Below are 23,768 nucleotides of genomic sequence, written 5' to 3' on the forward strand. Positions count from 1 at the left end.
GAATGTGTGTTCTGTCTGCATCCCATTGCCAGGCTTGTTTCCATATGTTTTCTGTCATCTCTCCTTTAGCTAAAACAAATATCCCATAAATTAAAGTCACAATATGATGGAAGTCACAACAAAAGTTTTCCACCACATTTGACATACTGTACATCCGAGAAAAACGTGGTTCTACCCGTCGTTTGGTGATTGAATGGATGCGGATTTGAAAGTGAGCCTGAAAATTGAACCTCAACATTTTGATTCAAAATTACAAGATATAAATGCGATCAATTACAATACGATCAATAACATGCATTTAGAAAATAGATAGGGTGACATTAAAAGACATTACAAAGCAAACAAGTGTTGTTTCATGGACGTACATCATAGAGACGCACTTTGAATAAGCGGTATGTGGTTTGTGTATTGTTGCTGCCAAAAAACCCTTTGGTCTGATTGGCGTGTTAATATTCAGATGACTGGAATGGTGACTGATTAAGACACCATGCTGTACTAACAATCAAAAAAACGACAGGAATTAATGAATGGTGGCATGCTGCGTGTGAGTGTATGTAATCCAGGTCAAGTCCCAGACTCTCCAGTCTTTTTGTTGTTGTTTTTTTTTCTTTCTTTTTTTACTTTTTTTTTCTTGCTCAGTGACCTGGGGGTCTTTCTGGCTGTGTGAACACAAGTGGCCCACATTATTGTGTTCGCTGTCAAAAACAAGCGTGGAATCTGCTATTGAAGTGTAAAATTACTGGAAATTACAGAATCTGCCATACTGCCGTTGCCGCCGATATTTCAAAAGCATAATAAAACCTTAACAGACATCCTAATTCATACTTTTTTTTCTGTAGTGTTGCACTGATTGTTAGAGCATTGTCAGAGAACTGGCTTTAATGAAGGCTTCTCATATAGAGTAATTGATTGTGATTTAATTATAGAGCCATTGATGGAGATGATTGGAAGAGTATGAAGAGAGCAGAATGAGGCTTTTATGGTCTCACTGACACACACACATGACATCAGTCAAAAGTGGCCCCTGGCATCTGTAACCTCCCCTCTGGGGCCCCAGTGCCAAATGCACAGATACCCCACGGCTATGTTTGTGAGGATGTGAGGACAACAGATTTTCTCCTTTTTTCTTCTTTTTTTTAAAACTCTTTTTCTTTTCTATTGACGAGCACATGTGTGGAACTTTCTATAGAGTGAGTGGTGTCCACCTGTCCCTCATCTGATCATTGTCCCATCTTTCTCTTTCATGCACTCATTATCTGATCTCTTTCATTCTCTGCCCTTTCATTATTTGTTCTTTTCTTGTTCTTTATCTTCATTTAGGTCTTTTTATGTTTTTGTTTTAGAATTTTGCATTTTATTGGACTGATATAGTAAAGAGGAAATAATTGGGAAAATTAGGCTTTTATAATAATGTTGCTGTTCTGATTCAAACCTGTATTACCCACATGTGGACCAGGGCTCAGCATGTAGAATTAAGGTTTTGGAATTGGCAATCACATTTAAATATGATAGGAATACCCTCTCATATTTACATACAGTAGTCATTCTTGAATTTAAAGCGATGGACTTATTACTAACCAGAACGTTTTGGAGAGTATAAAAACACGAAGCGCAACATTTTAGGCCATTTTCCAAGACATGTTAAACGCAAGTAAGCAAAAAGGTACGAGAGTCTGTGCTGTATCGTGGACAAGTCACGGCTGAAGGGTGTTGTTTGGCACGAAGCGAAGCGGACAAGATATCACAGCCGACATTCAAACAGATTTTTATAACGAATATAGGACTGACCTGAAGGAAAATGCTATATATATACTGTAAATGCAGGTACACTCACTTACTCGTTTCCTACAATACTCTACTGAGCTTCAATGAACAATATCAATAAGAACATATTTTTACGTGGCTAGGAGTGTTGTGTAGTGATACATAGAACCGATGGGTGAAGCGGTCATAGTCGTGTTTTATCGTGAATAAAAGCTATTGACCAATCAGAATCAAGGACTGAAACTGACCGTTTTATAAGACATGTCAAAGAGATAGTCCACCCCAAAAAATGAAAATGTTGTCATCATTTACTCGCCCTCATGTCATTCCAAACTTGCATGCCAACCTTTCTGCTGAACACAAAAGAATATGTTTTGAAGAATGTTGATAACCAAATAGTTTGACTTTCATTGTATTTTTTGTCTATACAATGGAAGTCAATGGAAACCAAAACATTCTTCAAATTGTTTTGATGTTCCACAGAAGAAAGAAAGTCATACAGGTTTGGAACAACTTGAAAATAATGATATTTTTCATTTTTTGGGTGGACTATTCATTTAATGCCCAGGATTGGTGCTCCAAAGCTGGATTTACTCAAACGAGTTACATCCATATTTAGCTTCAGTATGTGACTTGCGCCTCAACTCCCAACTTTTTTTTCATTCTGTACTTCTCCATTCTCTATTTATCCACTTCCTTCACTCTTTCATGCTGCATTTGTTTTTCCATCACTCCATGTCGTCTCGTGTCTCACAGTGTCTCTGCTCTTTGATGAAGATCCTGGCATGGTGGCAGTAGTGATAGCAGAAATGTCACGCTGTTTTCCTTGCTTCTCCGCCTGTTTGTTGGCTGAACAGATGGGCTGGCAGTCTTGGATCCCACCTCTCCTCCCTCTGCCCTTTCAACCCCCGCCATCCGCACACTCGTACCCTGTACCAGGGGTGCCATTAACCCAGAACCTGCCCTGCTCCCCTTACTTTTAAACACTGTTATCATGCTGGCCTGGAGAGCATGGACACCAGGAGGCCTTTTCTTTGGCCATTTTTATGCTAGGCACTGAAAGAGAGAATTTTCTTAGATCTATATATATTCTCTCCTACACTGGCTGTCAGACAAGCTTGACTTCTTCTAAAAATCTAACTCTAGGGCTTGACAGACTGTTGAGATTTTTATTAAACATGAACATTGAGATTTTTCCTCACCAGTCACCTCTGGCTCTAATATAGGACCTGTGCAAAATAGACCATTATCAATTTATTTTCATCACTTAGTTTCCTCTGTCATTTTAACACAGAAACCTATTCACCGGTAGTATTTGGAGAAGAATGTGCACTCTTATTATTTGTGCTGTTGTAGGTTTTAGTATTTCTTTTTCCTTAAAGTTTTTTTTAACATCATATCTAATAATATATAATATAATGACAATTAGTTTGTCTTTCCAGGCTAATTTCACAGCTAGCATTTTATGTACAGTATCATACACTGTTTTCTACTTTAGTCTTTTACCACCAGCGTTTTTTTTTTAAAGATGCCAGCCACCGCAAGGATTTTTGATAATTTTCACAAAAATTTCAGGGCCCCCAGAATATTTTGTTGTATGAATATCTGAACATGCAATATATCAAAAGAAGAACACCTTTTTTTATCAAAAAAGATCCATAAAAAAAAATCATAAAGCAACATTTCGAAAAAAAAATTTTTTTTTTTTGTCAAAGACTACATCCAGATCATATTCAGAATGATGATCAAAACACAGATGGAGTAGATCGAGTCCATCAACACCCCCAAAGATTCACAGTCCTCGTCCTTGTTCGACATTTCATTTAGTAACATCAGGCAGTTTTGATTTATATGCTGTTTAATGTTGATGTTCGCGATATTTTACATATGTATCTGATTATATATGCTATCGCTTGTTTCTGCTTCTTCTTCACATGTCTTTTGATCCAGAGATTCACTACTCTTTCAGAAGATGTCAAAGCGCCACCTAACGCAGAACAATGAAAACACAGTTTATATATATGTGTATGTACAGAAGACTTGGATTTTCATATTTTAACATTGAAAGTCTGGATCTGCGGCAATGTTAAACCAATAAAAACTATACATAAGCAGTATTTGAAGAGTAGAAAATATAAATGGTCAAGGCATAGTAAAAGGTTTCCTAGACCGTTTAATGTGACCTTCACATAATAAATATGAAGTTGTTGTTCAAGTAAAATACTCTCCAGAATAAGAATGACCCCTCCAATAAATCATACCACCCGACTCCAGGTGGCAACTAGCAACGTCAGGTCACAAGTTAAGGTTTTTTTCCGTATATCTTTTGGTTGTGCGAACGCTTTTAATTTACTTCCTGTCCCAACAATCAATTGGTTGCAGATGAAGTGATTGGAAATTATCGTAATTGCTTTTGTTCATGAATAATACTGTTGAGTTAGGTTTTACTGTATTAGTTGTATAGAAAAGAAACTAGAAAACTGCATTCATCAAACTGGCTCATGGGGTCTTTAAAGACGTTATCTATCAATGAGGAATGCATTTCTCACTGAGAATGTTATGCGTGTTAATAGAAGACTTTTTGTTTACCTATCTCTCAGTTTCTTCCTGTAATGGAAAGGCTATTTTGGAGGTGTGAATTTTTATATCTGTGTATAAAACAGTATCTCAGTAGTGCAGATGGGTGCTTGAGTGTGTGTGTGTGTGTGTGTTTATGCTAATGAGATCCTTCAGAGGAACACGGCGAGCTGTGTGGCACTGTGTCTGTTCTCCTGTTGAATATTTAGTATTCACTCAGCCGCTTCCTCTAATTACCTGAGAACATGCTAATGAATTCATCAGAATCAGCTGCTAATTGGCCATTTTGAACAACCCAGTCTTCTTCAGAAACATGCTTCGCTGCCAATCAGAACGCTTGGCCCATTCAACGGCTCTTTATCATTTATACATTGTATTGATATGTATGAAGTGTTTTTTTTTTTGTCGTTTTTTTTTTTTTTTAAAGCCGCCTTTTGTTAAAGGCCAGGTTCTTAATAGCCTAACACCCATTTGCACTTTTCGGGCATTAACAGCTTGACGTGTCAGGAATGTTCGTTGGCTAAAGTGGATATTTTTCAGGCCAGCTAGAAGGTACTTAGCACTGCTCTGTCCTGATTGGCTCATTCAGTTTCTACAACTGGCACCTATTAAGCTGCTATGGTAACGAAGTCTCATTATTTCAGCGGTGCCCTGTTGGGAACGGCAGACACTCGGAAAGGTCAAAGTGGTGACATCACTTCAGCCAGGACCCTATTTGGGTCCTGAATACCGCTGTAATATGACTCCACTGCCAAAGAAATGAACAGGAAAACAAAAGGAGAAGAGAAATGAATAGAAATGTGTGTCATCCTTAAAAAAAAAGCTTGCTCTCTCATCGGTTTCATAGTTTCCTTTTGCTTATGTGTGTGTGTTTGTTTCCTGTGTGTGTGTGCAAGTGTTCCTGAAAGTGTGAGTGTGTAGGTTTGTGTGTGTCTCGGTGGAATAGCGCATAATGAATATGGAAAGGCAGTAGGGAGAGATAATTAAAGTGGAGATGGCTTTGCTCTGGTCTGCAGGTGTCCTTAAAACAGCTCCTGTTCACCATCACTCACAAGAATTGAAAACAATCAATGCTTAAAGGGACAGTTTAGCCAAAAAATTAAAATTATCATTATTTACCTTGTCGTTCCAAACCTGTATGTCTTTTTTACAATTTGATTACAATAAAAGCATACTCCAAAAATTGAGAAGAGCACCTGAAAGGATTCATATTGGTTCATATTTACCAATGCCAAGACTGTCAGTGTTGTTATTAGGGTTGCACCAATACCACTTTTTCCAGAATGAGTCCGATACCAATACGTTCATTTTTGGTACTCGCGATACTGATTTCCGATACCTGTATTTTCATTGCGTTTATAATTTTCGACTCATTGCGACTCATATTAGTCGGGCTTAATTTGTTTGGCAAATAGATATTTACTTAAGTTTTTTTTTTCTTTTTTTTTTGCTTAATTATGCTTGTTAAAATGTAATGTACAAGCTTCTGTTACTTTCACTGTTCGTTCTTCTAGTCTGATGTATGTTATCTTTCATTTAATAGTGCAGCGCATATTTAGAGCTGCTCCAGTAGGGCTCAACGATTTTTCTCCTGGCCCAGTTGGATCCTAGTGAAATATCACAATTCTCTATTTCAGTCGTGTAAATTATTTGAGTAAATGTAATTAGTTGCTGTACTTAAGGATCTTTTTGGCTAGTTACTAGTTTGGCTGAGTATTAGCAACTGTTACTTTATGCTCGACTATGTATTTGAATAAGTATGTACTCTTTACTCCAATACATCTGTGATCTGTAATGCAATTAATTGTTACATTTTGCATGGCACCTCACTTTTTCTGCAGCAGTTTATTTTTGCTACAAAAGTAGTAGTTTCATCATCTAGAGGGCACTGAAGGTATCCTCACAAATCTCAACAAACCTCACAAATCAACTGTTTCTTGTTTTTCATTGGCATGTCTCTTAGGTGTTGAGGTCCATCTTTGAGCCTACATAGAGTATGAGCAAAATACTTATAATCAGTTACTTTAAGACTTCAACTCCCTTATTATTGAAATTGGTGACTTGTAACTTGGAATCATTTTCGCTGTAAGGTATCTGTACTTTTACTCAAGTATGGTTTTCAGGTACTCTTTACACCTCTGCTCTATTCCAATTTCGTTACTACAGCAAAACTACTAACCTAACTGATAAAAATTTAAAACGTTATTAAAGAAACAATCAGTGATAAAATCAGTGAACAAGTGGGCTGGCGTCTTGATGCATCAATTTTGGATATGTGGATATGTTTGGATATTTTGGTAAATCACGACCTAAACTTCAGTCTTTTTTTCACAAAAAAACTATTGTTTGATTTCAGAAGAATTGGAAAATAGTACATGAGTCGTATAGACTTTTTTGGGTGCTTGACAGCCCCTGATCACTGTATGTTCACTACGGAAAAGAACCACGTAAAAATTCTACTAAACATCTCCTTTTGTTTTCCATGTTTTGTATTAAAAAAATCAAACGTGTTTGCAACACAAAGGTGGGTAAATAATGACTTTGGGGTGATTTTTGGGTGAACCGTTCCATTAACTGTTAGTCCTCGCTAAAATCCTACACTTAAAAAAATATTTTCGAAGGTTATACACACAACAAAGATTATTGTTTGACAAGAAAATATTGTTTCGGTATTTCTACTTCAAAATTGTGTTTAATTCAATGTGTCACTTGCTGTTTCTTTGTAATTGTTTGTGAAAAATACTGTACTAGCAATTTCTATGTGAAAATAGTTTCTATGCACCATTTCTTTTTTTTCTTTTTTTTTGCCCACCCTTACGCTGTACCCCGATAGCAGTGCTTCCTTGGCCGTAGATCACTCTGAAACATTTCCAACAGTGATTATCCCTTTCACTGTAGTTCTGGGCTTAATCAGTGTCTGGGAAAGTGGCCTTTAGAGTTTTACCCTGCAGCATTTTGAGCTTTTTCATGTTTCTCTTGCTGTCTTTGTCTTTCCTTTTTGGATTGATGTGAACTGCCTCTCACCCCACATACCATCATATTCAGATCACACACAGACATGCCCCGTGGGTCCCCTTTTATCAGTACATTGAAGCATTGCGAGTGTGTGTTTGAGGTCATTGTGTTTATCTGCATGTGTGTTTATTTTCAGTTTTGTGTACTGCAGATGTTTGAATCTCAACCCCTTCCTCTTTACGCTTCATTTGAAGCGCTTTCCATTCATCTGAGTTATCTTTAAATAAACCTTGCTGTATATTTGTGGTGTGTGTGTGTGTGTGTGTTGCTGTTAAGTGTTAAAGACGGTCAGAGTGAGAAACTGTAAAGAACCTTTTTCACTCACCCCATCTCTTCTGAAGAAAAGATTAAATCCCAGACTTTTCTTTTCCCGCAGCCCTCAGGGAAACGTTATCCAGAGAGGATACAGATTTGCCTACAGCGCTTTGAGAGAGAGAGAGTGTGTCCTAGCAAAGAGAACCAGAAGGGGAGTGAATTTACAGGCAAACGTGAGAGAAAGATGCTGTATTTTTTACTCTACGAGCAGGTAGTTTAATTAGACATGGAGGAAATGAATGTTTGGCACAGGGAGAGAGAGAGAGAGAGCCGTGATGTATTTCTTGGTAATGATCAGCACAGTTTGGCTTCTCCGCAGGCCTTCACCCCCTGTAGAGTTTACTGCCGCGTGATGAATTTAACACCGTGGAACAATCAGCAGCTCTTGACTTCTCTGTTAGGCAATTTTACACTCAATTTTGATAAACTATCAGTGTACTAAATCACTTTAACGATGCACCAATTGGCGTAGATTGTTAGGATAATATTTAGCGCCACGCTTTAATAAAAACATCTCTGTCTGCCATTTCCAGGGTTCTTCCAGAGCCCTGAAACATTCACTACCTAGATATTCCCAGAATGCACTGGGTCTTTAAAATTTCATCTCCTTTCATCTTTCAGTTAAGATACAATTTTTTTTTTTAATTTTTTTTATTTTTTATTCATGTTCTGTAATGTTTGATGTTCTTTCTTATATGTGTGCTCATTATGATCAAGGACGTTTTAAACTGATTGTAATAGGATTATTTTTTATTTTATTAAATTTTTTTTGCTCCAAATCAGCATATTAGAATGATATCTGAAGGATCACGTGACACTGAAGACTGGAGTAATGATGCTAAAAATTCAGCATGCATTATATACAGAACACATTATATTTACAAATATATTCGAACAGAATACAGTAATTGTATTAGTACAGTAATTGTAATAATATTTTTCAATAGTACAATTTTTACAGTATTTTTGATCAAATAAATCCAGCCTTGGTGAGCATAAAAGACTTCTTTCAAAGACATTAAAAAATCTCCCTGTCAGTAGTGTATTTACATCATCACATTTTGCTATATATAAATGCAGAACGAGTGCATATATCATAATGGTGCTGTACTTTTTAGCGACAGTGGATGGAGCAATTATTTGCGATTGTTTTGTTGTATTTGAATTGCTGACATATTTGTTCTTCATTTATGTATTGGGTACCTCTACAAACTGCATTCATTAAAATTAGAAAATTTTGAAATAAAAGAAGAAATTTGCTGGTTTTTTTCCCCCCACTGTGACTTCATAATCGTTAGTAGTAATTTGGCATGCCACATCTGTCTTTCTCTTGTGCTGTGACCACTCCCCCTCTAAGAACTGTGCCTGGTTAACTGACAGGCTGTGTTTGAAGCATCTCTGAACAGCTGAAGATAGTGCCAGGGTCTCTTATGACAGCCTAATTATTGCCTTTATTTATCCATGTGCTGGTTTGGGCTCAGCTGGGCTCCTCATTTGATAGCAGCCGCTGTGCCCTTTAGCTTAGAGTCAGAGATCCTGTTAAAAGACATGTCTGTCTCTGATGCATCCACTTATACAGTAGTTGAAGAAAATCATCATGAAGCCTTCAGGTCGTTCATATTCTCCAAATGACAAGCTCCATTCTGATTGTGTGGCTTCATGTAAGGTGGCCCCTTTCTAAAGTTAGAATTAATGGGAATTTGGGGATTGTGAATTGAAGAATCAAGGTGGAAGTAAATTGATGTTAGTAGTATTTTTCATTGTGGATGTTGACTGTACCGTAGGCTATAGGTTTGTGTAAACACTTTGTCCTGGTTTCACAGACAGGGCTTATATTAAGCCATTAGAACATTAGGATTAGAACATTTAAGTAGCTTTTAGAAGAAGAAGCCTTAGAAGAAAAAAAAAATATTACTGGTTTGCATCTTAAGATTTTAAGATATGTCAATTGCTTTCAGTCAAAACTCAAACATGCATTTTAGTCTGGAACTAGGCTAAGCCTTGTCTGTTAAACCGGGGGTTTGCGTTTTTGAAAACTAGCTAGAAAGCTTGCCAGAATTTCCTGCTTGTTTATATGCGTTGAGGCCGTATAAAGCATTAGAAATTCCCGCAATTCTCTGTGGCAGCACAATAATTATAATAAATTATAATATAATGATACTGTTCAAAAAGTTTGGGGTCAGTACAATTTTCTTTTGTATTTTTGAAGGAAGTCTCTTATGCTAATCATATTTAATACAAATAAATAATCAAGCATCGTAAAGCAACTCTTTAATACAAGTTAAAACAAAATGTATGTATTTGAATATATTGTTAAATGTAAATTATTCCAGAGATATTGAATTTTCAGCATCATTACTCCAGTCTTCAGTGTCACATGATCCTTCAGAAATCATTCTAATATGATGATTTGGTGCACACACACACACACACACACACACACACACAAAAAGCAGGATTCTTTGCTGAATAGAAAGTGCAAAATAACAACATTTATTTGAAATAGAAATATTTTGTAACATTATGAATGTCTTGCCTGTCACTTTTGATCAATTTAATGCATCATTGCTGAATAAAAGTATAAATTTTTTTCAAAAACAAAATCTTACTGACCCCAAAATTTTGTGTAACACCTAATGCATATCCTCTATATTCAATAGCACTAATGCTAAAAAGCTTTGTCTTTGTTGACAATGTATTTTATTTATTTATTTTAAATCCGAACATGTTACATTGTAATTATAAGAATTGTAAGTAGGAGCAGAACAGGCTGCGATGTGGACCAGGTTTAAGGCAGATAGTCAAAAGTCTAGATAAGTCTGTACTATTATTATATAAATAGCTATGCAGGTCACTGTATGCAAACATCTTTACAAATGTCTGGATATCAAACAAATTGTCTTTTACGATTTTAATCAAGTCTTTGATTTGTTCATCCGTGATATAATTTCATGGCCTCATCCAACAATTGTCAATTTTTGTCCATGGTCAATGCTCTCAAGATTTGTAGTTTTATTGCCAGGAATTATTCACATGCATTGTATTGATAAATGTTGTGTCAGAATGCATTAGCAGCAAGTTACGTGTTAATGTGAGTGAGTTTTACCATTTAGGTCTCATAGGGCCTGATCTTAATGAGGCAGCAGAATGGATGTGCAGGAAGCGCATGCCAAAGCACTAACATTAAATAGCTGCAGTCTAATAAGATAAATACAGTAATTAAGTTATGAGAGTGCTGCATCCACACACAAATACACAGCCAGAGGACATACAGGAAGGGTGCGTGATAGAGAGAGAGAAACAGTGGGATGGATTGTCCTTTCTCATCTGTTCATTCAGATTTAGCATAATGTACTCCTGTATTTACAAGGCTTCTTTACTGGAATACCCTCACATACCGCAGGCATGTAATACAGTTGGTTTCTTCCTGTTTTTATGGAATAAATTGCAGTATAAACTGTAAACTTTAAAGCCAATCCATTGGATATCAGAGTGGGGAGGCTGTTTTGAAACTGCAAACAACATAGTTCAACTATAGTCTAGCTATTCTTTTAAAATGTGCTTACATTGCATGCTAACAGTAAAAAATAAATTAACGAATATGTATCCAGTGATATAGTAATGCTAATTTAATCAGAACCAAGAGTTATTGAGAAAATGAAAATTGTTGTATGAACCAATCTCAGTAGGATGACGGTATTAAACTTGAACATGTACTTTTACGTTCAAATGTATAAAGCTAGAAATCTCTAATTTATGTAATGTAAAGTGAACAAAATAATGAAACTGCAGCAGTCAGCTAAACATTTCACTAAATAAATAATAGACAAGTTCTGAAAAGTATCACAGGGACTCAAATTGGTGAATATTTTTTTGTTTATGTTCTCTTGAATCAATCTGACTTTTTAAATCGGTTCACTAAAATGAATGTGCCGTTTTATATCAGTTTAATGGAATGAATATGACTTTTTGAATCGATTCACTAGAATAATTCTGACTATTTAAATTAGTTCACTACAATAAATTTGCTATTTTAAACAAGTTTTAAATGGGTCATGAACTGCATTGTTTTATAATGTTTCCTGTGGTGCACTTATAATGTTGATATGTTTTTTATGATTTTAAACCTCGGATTTGATCGCTCTGTTTGAAGGGGGTGTGTCTGCTGTGAGACTTCAGTGTAAACGCCCACTGCTGTGATTGGCTAACAGCTTTGCAAATGAAAAGTATCATGTTTAACTCTCTCAAACTTGTATTACGTTTGAACTATTACAGCTCTCAAGGTTAACTAATCGTGAAAAGTGTTGATTATAGCATTATATTTCGATTGCGGCATGAAAGGTTGCAGTGATGAGCATGTGGCCGATCACAGACCTGTTGAGCGCATGAATGCAGTGATCTCGTCAACTCGATTTCTGAACACTAACGAACGCTTTCATCATAACTGACAGTGCAAACACGATGCAAATAAGAAATTCGTTGATTATGACCAAAGAAGACAAAAGGGACTTTGTTAGTCCTGTAAAAAGAGTGCTGTAAGAAGAGGTATAAGGGACGAGTGTGTGTAAATGTATGTCTGAATAGACAATGGAAAATCTAGTCTGCACTTAAGCTACATTAGTCAGCACTGATTACACTGAAGAACTATATGTGTCTGTGTGAGGCTGTCTCCTGTTGTCTCGCATGTCTGGGGTCACCAAGAGTTGTGTGTCTTACTCTCCACTGAGAGATGTGCGTTTGTGTTAGTGTGGCCTGGTGAACCCTACATTATGGGGACAAAATGTTCCATGTGCAATGTTATGGCAATATTGACAATCCGTGTCCTTGTGGGGACATTTTTTGGTCCCCATGAGGAAAAAAGCTTATAAATCATACTAAGTGATGTTTTTTGAAAATGTAAAAATGCAGAAAGGGTTAGTGTAAGGGGATATAATATACAGTTTGTACAGTGTAAAAATCATTATGTCTATGGAAAGTCCCCATAAAACATGCAAGCACAGTGAGTGTGTGCGTGTGCGTGCGTGTGTGTGTATATATGTGGCTCTCAAAACATCATCTCTTATCTGATGTAGGTTATGTTACCAAATCAAGTTAAAGCAATATGAATGGGCAACTAAATTATCATTGGCCCTCATTTATGAAACATGAGTTGAGTGAATTCTGTTCATAAATATGTCCTAATATCTTAATATTTGTACAGTCCAATATACAGTTTCATGGCCAACAATAAATAGTTATGCCTGTAAATGTTTTCAATTCCCAAACTTTTGGTTAGGATGGCAGAAAGTTCATCCTTATTCCTCTCTTAACATTTCCCTAGTTTGTCTAGGGAAAGCGTCTTCTCCTCCTGGCAGTGTCAATCAGTAACTTGGCTTCATAGCGTTTGTTGTTTGGAATTTGTTTGAAAACAAGAGGAAAGGTTGGAGCGCTGACGGGCTGTGAATCATCCACCCTGCTTGAGCGCTGAGTAATGGGTGTAGACGGAGTGAAAAAGGGAAATGTTCTGGACAGACCTGTTGACTAGATGAGGCTTGGATGACTGAGCTGCAGGCTAGTGTGAATCACCTATGTATTTTGCTACTCCTTTCGTTTTATTCACTCTGTGACCTCTGGAAATTCCCACAACATCTGAACACAGTCCTGCTGTGTTAGTGTTAAACTCTAGTTTTTGAGGGCATTGAATTAAATGACTCAAAGGTTCTGTGGAGTGAGAGATACAGGGTGATTGAAATAGGCTTTACGCGTTTTAGTTTTTCCATTTGTTCTTTTCCCCCCATCAATTATTTTTTTTTAATTTTCTTTATTCATTAATTTATTTGTTCATTCATTGTTTCCCTAATTGATTTGCTTATTCTTTGGTTTCATGCGCTCATTGTAATCTTCTTTGGTTCATTACTTCATTCCTTTGTTCATTCATCCATTTCTTCATTCATTCATTGATTTGTTTGTTCGCTCATTTATGATTTATAATTTTTTTCAGTCCTTCCTTCATTAGTTTGTTCTGTCATTCATTTGTTTGATAGTTTGATTATGTGGTTTCTTGATTAATTTAGTGTTCCCTTAATTGGTTTGTTATTTAGACAATTAGTTCATTCATTTGCTTGTTCATTCGCTCCCTAATTGAACTGTTTAGTTAATTTGTTCAGTGATTCCTCCATGTTTGGTTGTTTGTTTTTGTTTGTTGTTTCATTCGTTTCAACTTTTTTTGTTCGTTCGTTCGTTCGTTCGTTCGTTCGTTCGTTCGTTCGTTCGTTCATTGATTCATCATTCATTGGTCCCTTCCTGTCTTATTTATTCATTTGTGTGTTTTTTTTCTTCTTTTTTTAGATATCAATATACTGTATGAAATATCTTTGCATTATATAGCCTGCTGTATCATATTTGATTCAAAAATTTCTAAAGCCTCTACAGTCTACATGATCAACATGATCAAAAGCTTGGCTGAAAAACTTGTTACATGCCTTTTGTCATCTGATGTATAGTTTATACTTTTAGAGAGTGAAATGCCATTTAGTATAATTGTTATACAGGTCATGGTTATATGTGTCCTTTTGCTGTGAAATCTTTACTGTTTTATAAAGTAAACTTAAGAATACATTGTATGCTGTTATTAATATTTCAAGATGAACACTTACTGGACTGAAGCAACTTATGTTTATTCATACATATTTATTTTTAAAGAAAAAACATGTTAAAATGTATCAAATATGATACATCAGGCTTTTAGAGGAATATTTATTTGTACATCTCATTGTATTGCATTTGCAGTGTGTACATATTTTGACCCCCACAATAAAAACTACAAAACAAAGCATTTAAATCCCATCTTAGATGGTATTCTCGAGATATAGTATATAGTTTTATGATTTTATAGATATTCTTTTTGTCCATTTAAACATCAGCAACTGCAAGTATTCTGCAAGTAACATCAAGTATTCTTCAAGTATTATTCCTAAAATTCCTCAAGTATGAGCTCCATATTCTCCTATATCATATAGTAGTTTTATCTTTATTTTTCTCAGTAGCTCAGAGACTGTGTTTATGTTTAAGTGATATCATGGCGTATATAATTACTTCCTGCAGTGCTTAGTAGGACTCTTGTCAAGCTCATATGCTCTCTCAATATTGCTGAATGTATTGCAAAGATGTTCACATTATGATCATTGTGTGCAGATGTGTGAGATTCAAGATAATTTAAATCAGATCACATCATTGTGTTTGAGTGTGCGCTGGATGTGAGCTGCTAAAGGACACTGGTGTGATTTCCTCTGACAGTGTGTGTGTATGTGCTTTGACGTGTCCCGGTGTGTGTAGCTGGAGGCTACGGCCTCTGCTCGCTGTGACATTGATACACTGCGCTGAAGCTGCTCGGCTGGGCGGCAGTGGGTTTGAGACACAGGCACACATGAGAAATGACCTTCTATGAGCAAAGAACATGGAGACGGGTGCAGGACTCAATCACTGGTGCAGAAATGATGCATGTTAACAGAACATCTCTACTGACACGCTCTGGCCCCTACAGCAGTTTAGGAACTCCCCAGAGTACACACACACAAACACACACACACACACACACACACACACACACACACACACACACACACACACACACATACTGTATACTAGATAGTAGCTGATTTCCTAGATAAACGTAATTTGCAAACAGTGATCATGCAGTGATGTCTTTCTATGCTCTCTCTCTCTCTCTCTCTCTCTCTCTCTCTCTCTCTCAGATTTGGAAAGAAAAAGGAAGAAAAGAACAAGACAGAGACAAAAATGAATGCACAGAAGCAGACGTCAGAAATTCTGAGTGAAGAAGAATTGGAGAGGATGAGGGAAGAGAGAGAAAGGTAGGACTGATGTCATTACACCCTCACACCACATGAATCACTACTAAAAACCGTGTCTTGTATCCTAGCCGAGATGGAACCTCATACTGTCAGTGAATGATTTGAAACACTCTACATTCATAGCAACTCATACAAATAGATCTCCTCACGCAAACGCATAAGAGATTTTTTGTTTCTCTAAAACATTTTAAAAAATCTTACCGATCTTTTTTTTTATTCATTCTTTAAATGATTCATTGCCTCGTTGTATTACGGGATAGCCTTCTCAGAAAACATTAAGTGATTTTTTAAAAATAAATTTGACTTAAAGAATCAATCTTTTAAGGTGTTGGTAATTATGCTACCTACCTTTTGGAACAGCCTTTGTGATTTGACCACGACCATGATGCCTAAATTGCTACATACTTAGGCGTCTTTGACTGTGCAGATTGTCCTAATGCAGTTTTATAGGGATTCAGGCCTAGATCCCTTGAGCTACCTAACAGAAACAGTGGCAAGTAATGTCCTCTGGGAGTAGAAGAAATTCAGGAGGAGTCAAGGCTCAAAGGAGGACGACTTCTCATAATAGACTCAAGAGCACATCACCTGAAACACATTGCACAATTGAAAAAAATATTGAAATAACATCTGAAAAAAATAACTAATTGACTTACATTCTTAACCAAAAACATCTGTTGAAAGTCATTCTGATATTATTTAATCTTTTAGTGATGAATTACTGTGACAGTGACTTTGTGATGCTTCTCAGCTTGCAGTTTATACAAGTATTAATACACTCAATAAATAGTACATTTGTTAATAATAATCACAATTAACACTTTGTTGAATAATATGGTTAATTAGCCTAACTGAAGACTGTTTGCAGTTGCCAAGAAATTTCATACATGAATGTACATCCTGATAAAATGTATAGCTTAAGTGCACTGGGTTGAAAGGATTGAAGCTGTTGCCAAATGCATGAATATGAGTGAATTAAATTGATCATTGTCCCAGGCTATCAATTCCCTACATAGTTTCTTAATAATATAATAATTACTCAAACCAATCCGGTCATTATCACAAAACAAATCCCTTCAAAGTGATTCAAGACACTTAAAATGTCCCGTTCATCCTGTCAGAGTTTATTTTGTGATAACGACCGGATGATGATTATATAAAAATCTCACTGATGTAAAGATAGCAGTCATTAATGCTGAAGTTAGCAGAATAGAGTTTGGTTTCAGTTTATGGGATGAGTTGATCAGTTAGTTACTGGCTGAAGAAAATTCGGATGTAATCTGGGAAGAAAGTTACGTGCCGAATGTGAAGAAAGGTATAGTTTGTTATTGTCGTATGACTCGCTGTATGACGCACAGGTTTATATCTCTTTCTTTTTCGTCCCTTTCCATCTCATTCACTCTGACAGCTTTTTGTGGTCCATTATTGAGATGACACACAGCACTAGATTCCTCGTCCTCTCTCTATCTCTGTCTCTCGGTGTGTCATGTATATTCTGCCAAAAGACAGGGGAAAAGGATATATTTAGCTGAGATGCAGGGATGTTTTTGCAGTCATTATTTTGTGTGGTGTTTGCCGAGGCTTATTTGGACTTGGAAACGTGTGAAGTGCGAGCTGGAGCCGTGCTGTTCTCCTCCATATGCTCCAGAGTGGCATTTGTTCAGAGAGAGACTTTATTGACTGAGCCTGTTGAAGCTCCTGAGAGAGACAGAAAAGGAAAGCGGGAGAGGGAAAATCAGCTGGATGTGTCCGAAAGGTCTTTCTTGACCTTTCCAGTTGATTGTATTTTTGGAGCGGTACTTGAAAGTGTAAATACGATTCAAGTTCAAGTGCTTTCAGTTGCGCTCTCATTGCCTAGTGTGGTTTGCTCATTTGCGGAATTGAAATTTGAGATCGCATTTCCCCTCCCAGACTAAAAAGATAGACAAACCTCAAAATAATAATTACTAATGCAAGATAGGTTAACATCAGCTTTTCTATGTTAAAGAATTGAGGCTAAGCACCAGGAGTTGAGGGAACGGCAGGTTCGGGACCGGTTCTCCCCACCTGACGTGGAGGATGATGACATGGACCCCAACTACGCCCGCATAAACAACTTCAGGGAGCGCGTGTCACCTTCCCAGCCGCTATACGGGAACCGCAGCCCCTCCCCGCAGAGACCACCGCCCCCAGTGTCCCACAGCAGAGAGCCGTCCACAGAAGACCCTCTGGACGGCCTGTATGCCAAAGTCAACAAACAACGAAGCCCTCCACCTACTGCTGCAGACAGGTAAATATGCATATACATACATCCTTGCTGAAAAAACCTGCTCAAGCCAGCCTAAGTGCATTCAGTGAGTGGATTTCCTCGGGATTGTGTTGATTGCTGAAGGATTAAAGTTTAAATTGTAAAGTCTTTTATATTTTTCTCAGTCCTCATCTGTTTACATAGTGTCTGTACTGCAGCTCTTAAAGAAAAGTGTCATTGTTCAGCTGTCAGTTCAGTGTTGATTCAGTTCCGTTTTAAAGATCATTCATTATTTAATTAGTTCATTTCATCTATAAAAGCAGTTCTGCAGAAAACAGTGAGTAGAATTACCTGAGTATGTGCGTCTCTCAACAGTGTTCGGCTGCAGCGTCTCTACTGTAAGTTTATCTGCTCCAAAAACAGCGCCGTTATTACCTCGCTAGTGAGAAATGTCTTATAGCTTTTAAGTTGTTAAACTATTTTACTGATAAAATCGTCAGAGCAGCGGTGAAAACACGTTTCTTTGCGAGTGTGTGTCCGTACTGTGTGTGTGTATGTGTTTGAATGGGAGAGAGAGCGGGAGAAAAGAGTATGTGCTTTCCGTACATATTAAAATTAATTTTGTTGCAAAAAACAAACAGGGGTGGTGGTGGCGCAATGGATAAGACACATGCCTTTGGTGTGAGAGACCCGGGTTCGAATCCACTGTGAGACACCAATGTGTCCCTGAGCAAGACACTTAACCCCTAGTTGCTCCAGAGGCGTGCGACCTCTGACATATATAGCAATTGTAAGTCGCTTTGGATTAAAGCGTCAGCTAAATGAATAAATGTAAATGTAAATGTAAATGTAAAAAACAGAGAAACAAATGATTTTTTTCTTATTGTTTACTATATATATTTTTTCAGTCAGTGTCGTTGTGGGTTTTGGTTCTTTTGCTGTTATAGTCTGTAAGGACCTTTGAAATAACTGAAATCATTTGGCAAAGTGATATGGAACTGTAATGCGGTCAAGACCTGCCTGGAACTACTTTAGCCGTGCATTTCCCTGAAAATAATTGCACACCTTAGAATGTTCGTCAACCAATCAGATTCAAGTAATAAGTAATACATACCCACGTTGTAATGTCTATATCCATCCAGTGAGTGAAATACACTTCTGTTCAATTGTTTGGAGTCAGCAAAATTTTGAAAGAAATATATTTTATTCAGCAAGGATGCACTTAATTCTAAAAAGAGTGAAAAACTCAATACTTGAAATTAATTTACTCATTCTGCGTATCAACAAAAAAAGATTACATGCCAAGATACTAACAATCTTATTTTATTGTTATAAAAATAATAATACTTGTTTTTAACGATTCTAAATTGGATGCGTCAAGTTTGAAGCTGTTGTATAATATCTGATAGACACACACCTGTGATGCCTGTCATTTGAATGCTATATTAATACAGCAAGTTGCTCGGCAACCGTAAAGAACCAATAATTCCTAATAACACACTTTAATAACAAGTTCTTCCTCGCCTTGACTTGTAATTCTCATAACCTTAAGACATAGAGTCACAGCTGTAAGCCCAGAGTAGCTGCTCTAATATTGATTCTCTCATTCCTGATGGACACACGAGCTCAGTCTCCAGCTCTGGCACAGCCATGCTGCACTTCTACTCTTTTATTGAGAATCAGAAATATATCAATATATATATGTTTCATTGGCCTCCACCTATGGTGAAATAATGCATTAGCCTTGGAATTTTGATCAAGTGCATTTTAAAATGAATCGCACAAATGACTTATGTTGTCACTGACAAATACAAGTGAAAACTTCTCTCTAATGCATAATGCAAAAGTAACTGGCATGTTCCTGTACATTATATATATATATATATATATATATATATATATATATATATCTGAATGTCTTCGTCCCATTGTCCCTGGGGCTATTTCGGAGTGGATATTTGAGTCACAAGGAGATTCGTTTAAAACAGGAATGTCTCGGTATGAGGGGTCAGTTGTTGGTCAGATACAGTAGTTGGCTGAAGATGATGTCATAAGGAAACTTGTTCATTTGAATGAATGGATGCCACATGGAGACAAAGGTGTAGTAGCTATTAGGGGTCCAATAACATTTATGTGAATAAAGTCGAGTTGACGTTGACTAGTCGCTGATGACCTCTGAACCTCGAGCTGAGACTTGAACAACAGCGCTCCTACATAACACCTTATTTTTATCAGTTATTTTGTCTTTGGGTCGTTATATTCCTCACAGATTTCTGATCATTATAAATCAAATACAGATAATGTAGCACAGTAAAGATTACATTTATATGAATGCATTAGTGAGAGAGCATTTGCGTGTGAATTAAATCTACATGGCGTCTCTCTACTAATAGTGAAGCTGTGGGATTTAGTTTCTAAGAAATATATGCTAGAACTTTTCAATTTCTAATTATAGTTATACGGTAGGAGGCGCTTTTACGCATCTACTGAAAGAGTACAGAATCTCCTGATCAGAACACATGCAAAGAAGATGCAAAAATGAGCGATCTCATATGTAATCATATGCAGATCTAAAATAACGTAATCATCAACATTAAACAGCCTATAATTCAAAACTGCCTGATGTTACTGAATGAAATGTTGACCCAGGATAAGTTACAGGACTGGGCAAGCATTAGGGGTGTTGATGGAGGACAGTGACTACTCCATCTGTGTTTTGATCATCGTTCTGAATCCGATCCAGATGTATTCTTTGACATAAACATGGTTTTCTCAGCTTTTTGCTCAAAATGTTGCTTTGTTATGAAACTTATATATATATATTTATTTATTTTTATTTATTTTTTATTTAATTTTTTTAAAGCAGAGGGACTGTTCTTTCTTTTTATATATTGCATGTTCGGATATTCATATAACTAAATGTTCTGGGGGCCATGAAAATGTTGTGAAAATGGTCGAAAATGTTGTGAAAATGGTCAAAAACGCTGGCGGTGGCTGGCAATTTATTTTATTTTTTTAAATGCTGGTGCGGTTTGAGATAAAACCTGCATTCACCTGATAAATTTTGAGCATCCGGATGGTATAATCAAACATATCTTGTGGAGCGCTCTCGGAGTATGCATTTACTTGTCATTTTAACTGCTGGAAACGGAGCGTAAAAGTGGACTTCAAAGATTTCTTATCCTGTTGCGCCCTCTATAGGCCATGATCAGCGGCTGGTCAACACCAAGCTTAAAGCGTCATGGCAGAGCATTAAAGTCGACTAGTCAACCAATCTGTGCAACCACACATTGTCTGACTCTGTGGCCGGGTGTCTCCTACAGCCTCAGTTTTTGATAAATAATCTGGTTAATTTCCCCGCCGTTATCTTTTCGCACTCTGCCAGGCAGCGTGAGTTTGAATAGCGCTGCATATTAATTTCTGCCCTGCATAAGGGGAGTATTTTGAGTGAATTCACGCTGATATGCGGCTGATGGGTAAATTGAGGACGTGAATGAGAAGAGCATCAGTGACTCTGGAGTCAGCGTGAGCACGCTCTCATGTCATTTGAAGAGTTTGTTAAACGGGAGAGTTGCTCTGTTGTATGGCCTGTGTCTGATTTAAAAGCATCCTCTGAGAGTCATTAAAGCGGCTCGGTTATTTAGACGGACAGGCAGTTTAACACGCAGCCTGCTGCCCACCGCTGTCATAAAAAGTGTCTCTCAATATGTGTAGTGGCTTATACTGTATGGTCAGTGGTGAAGTGCAACAGGATTCTCTGCATCTAGATCGTTTTATTATATTTTTTTTACCTTATGAATTGTTTAAAGTTGACATGACATGGTGTTTTCTTCTCTTTTGTGATGTATATCTTAGTGAAACAAGAAAGAACAAGAAAAAATGTAGGGCGGGACTTGATTTTGACCATGTGGAAATGATTGGATTGTTGGATGGTTGTCATTTGCTATTGGTTTGCTGTTTTTGTTATGTCATGAGAGGGACAGGTTGTCCCGTCCTCGCGCCAGAAATCAGAGTAGAAGGAGGGGAAGTTATTTTGATTAAAGATTATGAGGGACGCAAAAATTTGATGTCATGGTGACATGGCATGTCCACTTATAATAAACCCTTCAAGTTCACCCAGAACTGGAAATATAGTCATTGTTACTCTTGTGTCAATCTAAACCATTTCTTCTGCAGAACTTTTATGTCCATACAATGAAAGTCAATGGTGTCCAAAACAACATACAACTCATTGTATGGAGAAAAAATTTTTTTTTATGATTCACAGTAGAATAAAGTCTTACAAGTTTTGAACTACATAAGGGTGAGTCAAAGAAAACTTTGTTCACAAAGACTTAGCAGTCAAGTTGCTGTAAATGACATTGATATGCAAATGTATGCAGTGTTAATTACCTGTTTTTGCGACTGTTTCCATACATGGCCTAGACAGACTGTGGAGGGTGTTTTACTTTGAAGTATGTCTGTGTAGTACATTTATATCATATTATATTTCAATTGTTTAATAAATAAAACTGATTGTCCTGCTAGAATCGTGTTGGTGTAAAAGATTGCGTGTATGATGTTCATAAAATGATTCCTTTTTTGTCTCACTTCTTCCAGTAGAATTACTTAAAGCACAAATTTAACCTGTGAACTGATTTAGTCTCTTGGAAGGCAAGGCCAGAGCACAGCACTACTTACTTGTAGTAAATCTTTCAGACACAATTACACTTGATGTAGACGTTTTGAAGCTGAGGTTTAAATCAGGAAAATTTCTTAAGCTACAGTCCTCTGCATTAGTGTTTCCTGGGTCCACTCGGGGACAAAAGCAATTAAAATTGGCTTTGGCAAGTAAATAAACCTGAGCTACTCTCCAGTAGTGTTAACCTAATAAGGAACTGTGTAGTGCATGGTTTAAGGGTCAGTGACATATAAAAGTGTGCATTAATAAAAATAAATAATATTTTCAATATCTAGTTAAAAGCACATCTGCCAGGTTGTTGAAAATGGACTCTTTGTATTCATGTTGGTTTCATTTGGTTTTGAAAAGTTTCATAAAGGTGATGATACACGGGGCAGCTTTTTTGAGCAATGTTGCTTGGGCTTTTTCCCATTGCGAATGGGCAACAAACTTCTATTCGGATACTTTAGATCGGTCGTGGGCCCTGTGTCTCACCTGGTTGCCTATTGACGGCAACATTGCCCAGCAACATTGCTCAAAAAGTTGCCCAGTGTATCATCACCTTAAAAGTACCACATGACACACAATTTTACAATATTAATGAGTGAAGCAGTTTTTTTTAAATATGTTTTTATTTTTATTTATTTTTTTTATAAGAAATGATAATGAAAGTATGTCAAACTTTATCTTAATTATGATATCAGGACAGTTGTATCATTCTGACATTTTTTACTTTATGCCCCAAAATATATCAAAATGAATTTTAATTTAGAAACTAAAGGCATTCTTTTTTGCAAAAGAAGTGTTTTAAAGTTATTGTATTAATTTATTAATTATTTTGAATAAAATAATACAAACACTACATTACAAGACTTTGGGGTCAGTAGGTTTTTTTAATTTATTTTTTTAAGACATTTATAATTTTACAGAAGATTTAAAGTGTTCTACAAAAATATGAAGCAGCACAACTGTTTGAAACACGGATAATAATAAGAAATGTTCAAATCAGAGAATCAAATCAGCATATTAGAATTATTTCTGAAGGATCATATGACACTAAAGACTGGAGTAATGATGCTGAAAATTCAGCTTTGTCATCATAGGAATACATTTATTTTATGTCAATAATTGCGAGACATAAATCTCGTAACATCTAAACAGCCAATACCAAAGACATTTGTTTCCTTCTCTCCGTTCTTCCTCTCCTCTGAGCGCTCTGGAGAGGTGGAGGCAGGCAGGTGAAGGATGTGGGGAATGTGGTGAGAGAAAAGAGTGAGGGGCTCTTGAGGTTCTCCTTATGAGAGAGAAGGGAGCAGGAGCTATTTGGCATTGGCTGTGAGAAGAAGGGTCCGCAGCGAGCTGC

The 23,768-nt window shown here is 36.8% G+C and overlaps 1 protein-coding gene across 3 annotated transcripts in view; it reads left to right on the forward strand.

Moving 5' to 3' along the window:
- The window catches only part of pard3bb (par-3 family cell polarity regulator beta b), a 326,232-nt gene that overhangs the window by 222,665 nt on the left and 79,799 nt on the right, over positions 1-23,768 (forward strand). For all 3 annotated transcript variants that reach the window (XM_082176476.1, XM_082176477.1, XM_082176478.1), the window contains 2 exons: positions 15,405-15,521; positions 17,506-17,787. In XM_082176476.1, the coding sequence (XP_082032602.1) occupies positions 15,405-15,521; positions 17,506-17,787 (399 nt within the window). The remainder of the gene's footprint in view (positions 1-15,404; positions 15,522-17,505; positions 17,788-23,768) is intronic.

The sequence above is a fragment of the Leuciscus leuciscus genome (genome assembly GCF_965113295.1).
Source record: "Leuciscus leuciscus genome assembly, chromosome: 7".
Classification (NCBI taxonomy): domain Eukaryota; kingdom Metazoa; phylum Chordata; class Actinopteri; order Cypriniformes; family Leuciscidae; genus Leuciscus; species Leuciscus leuciscus.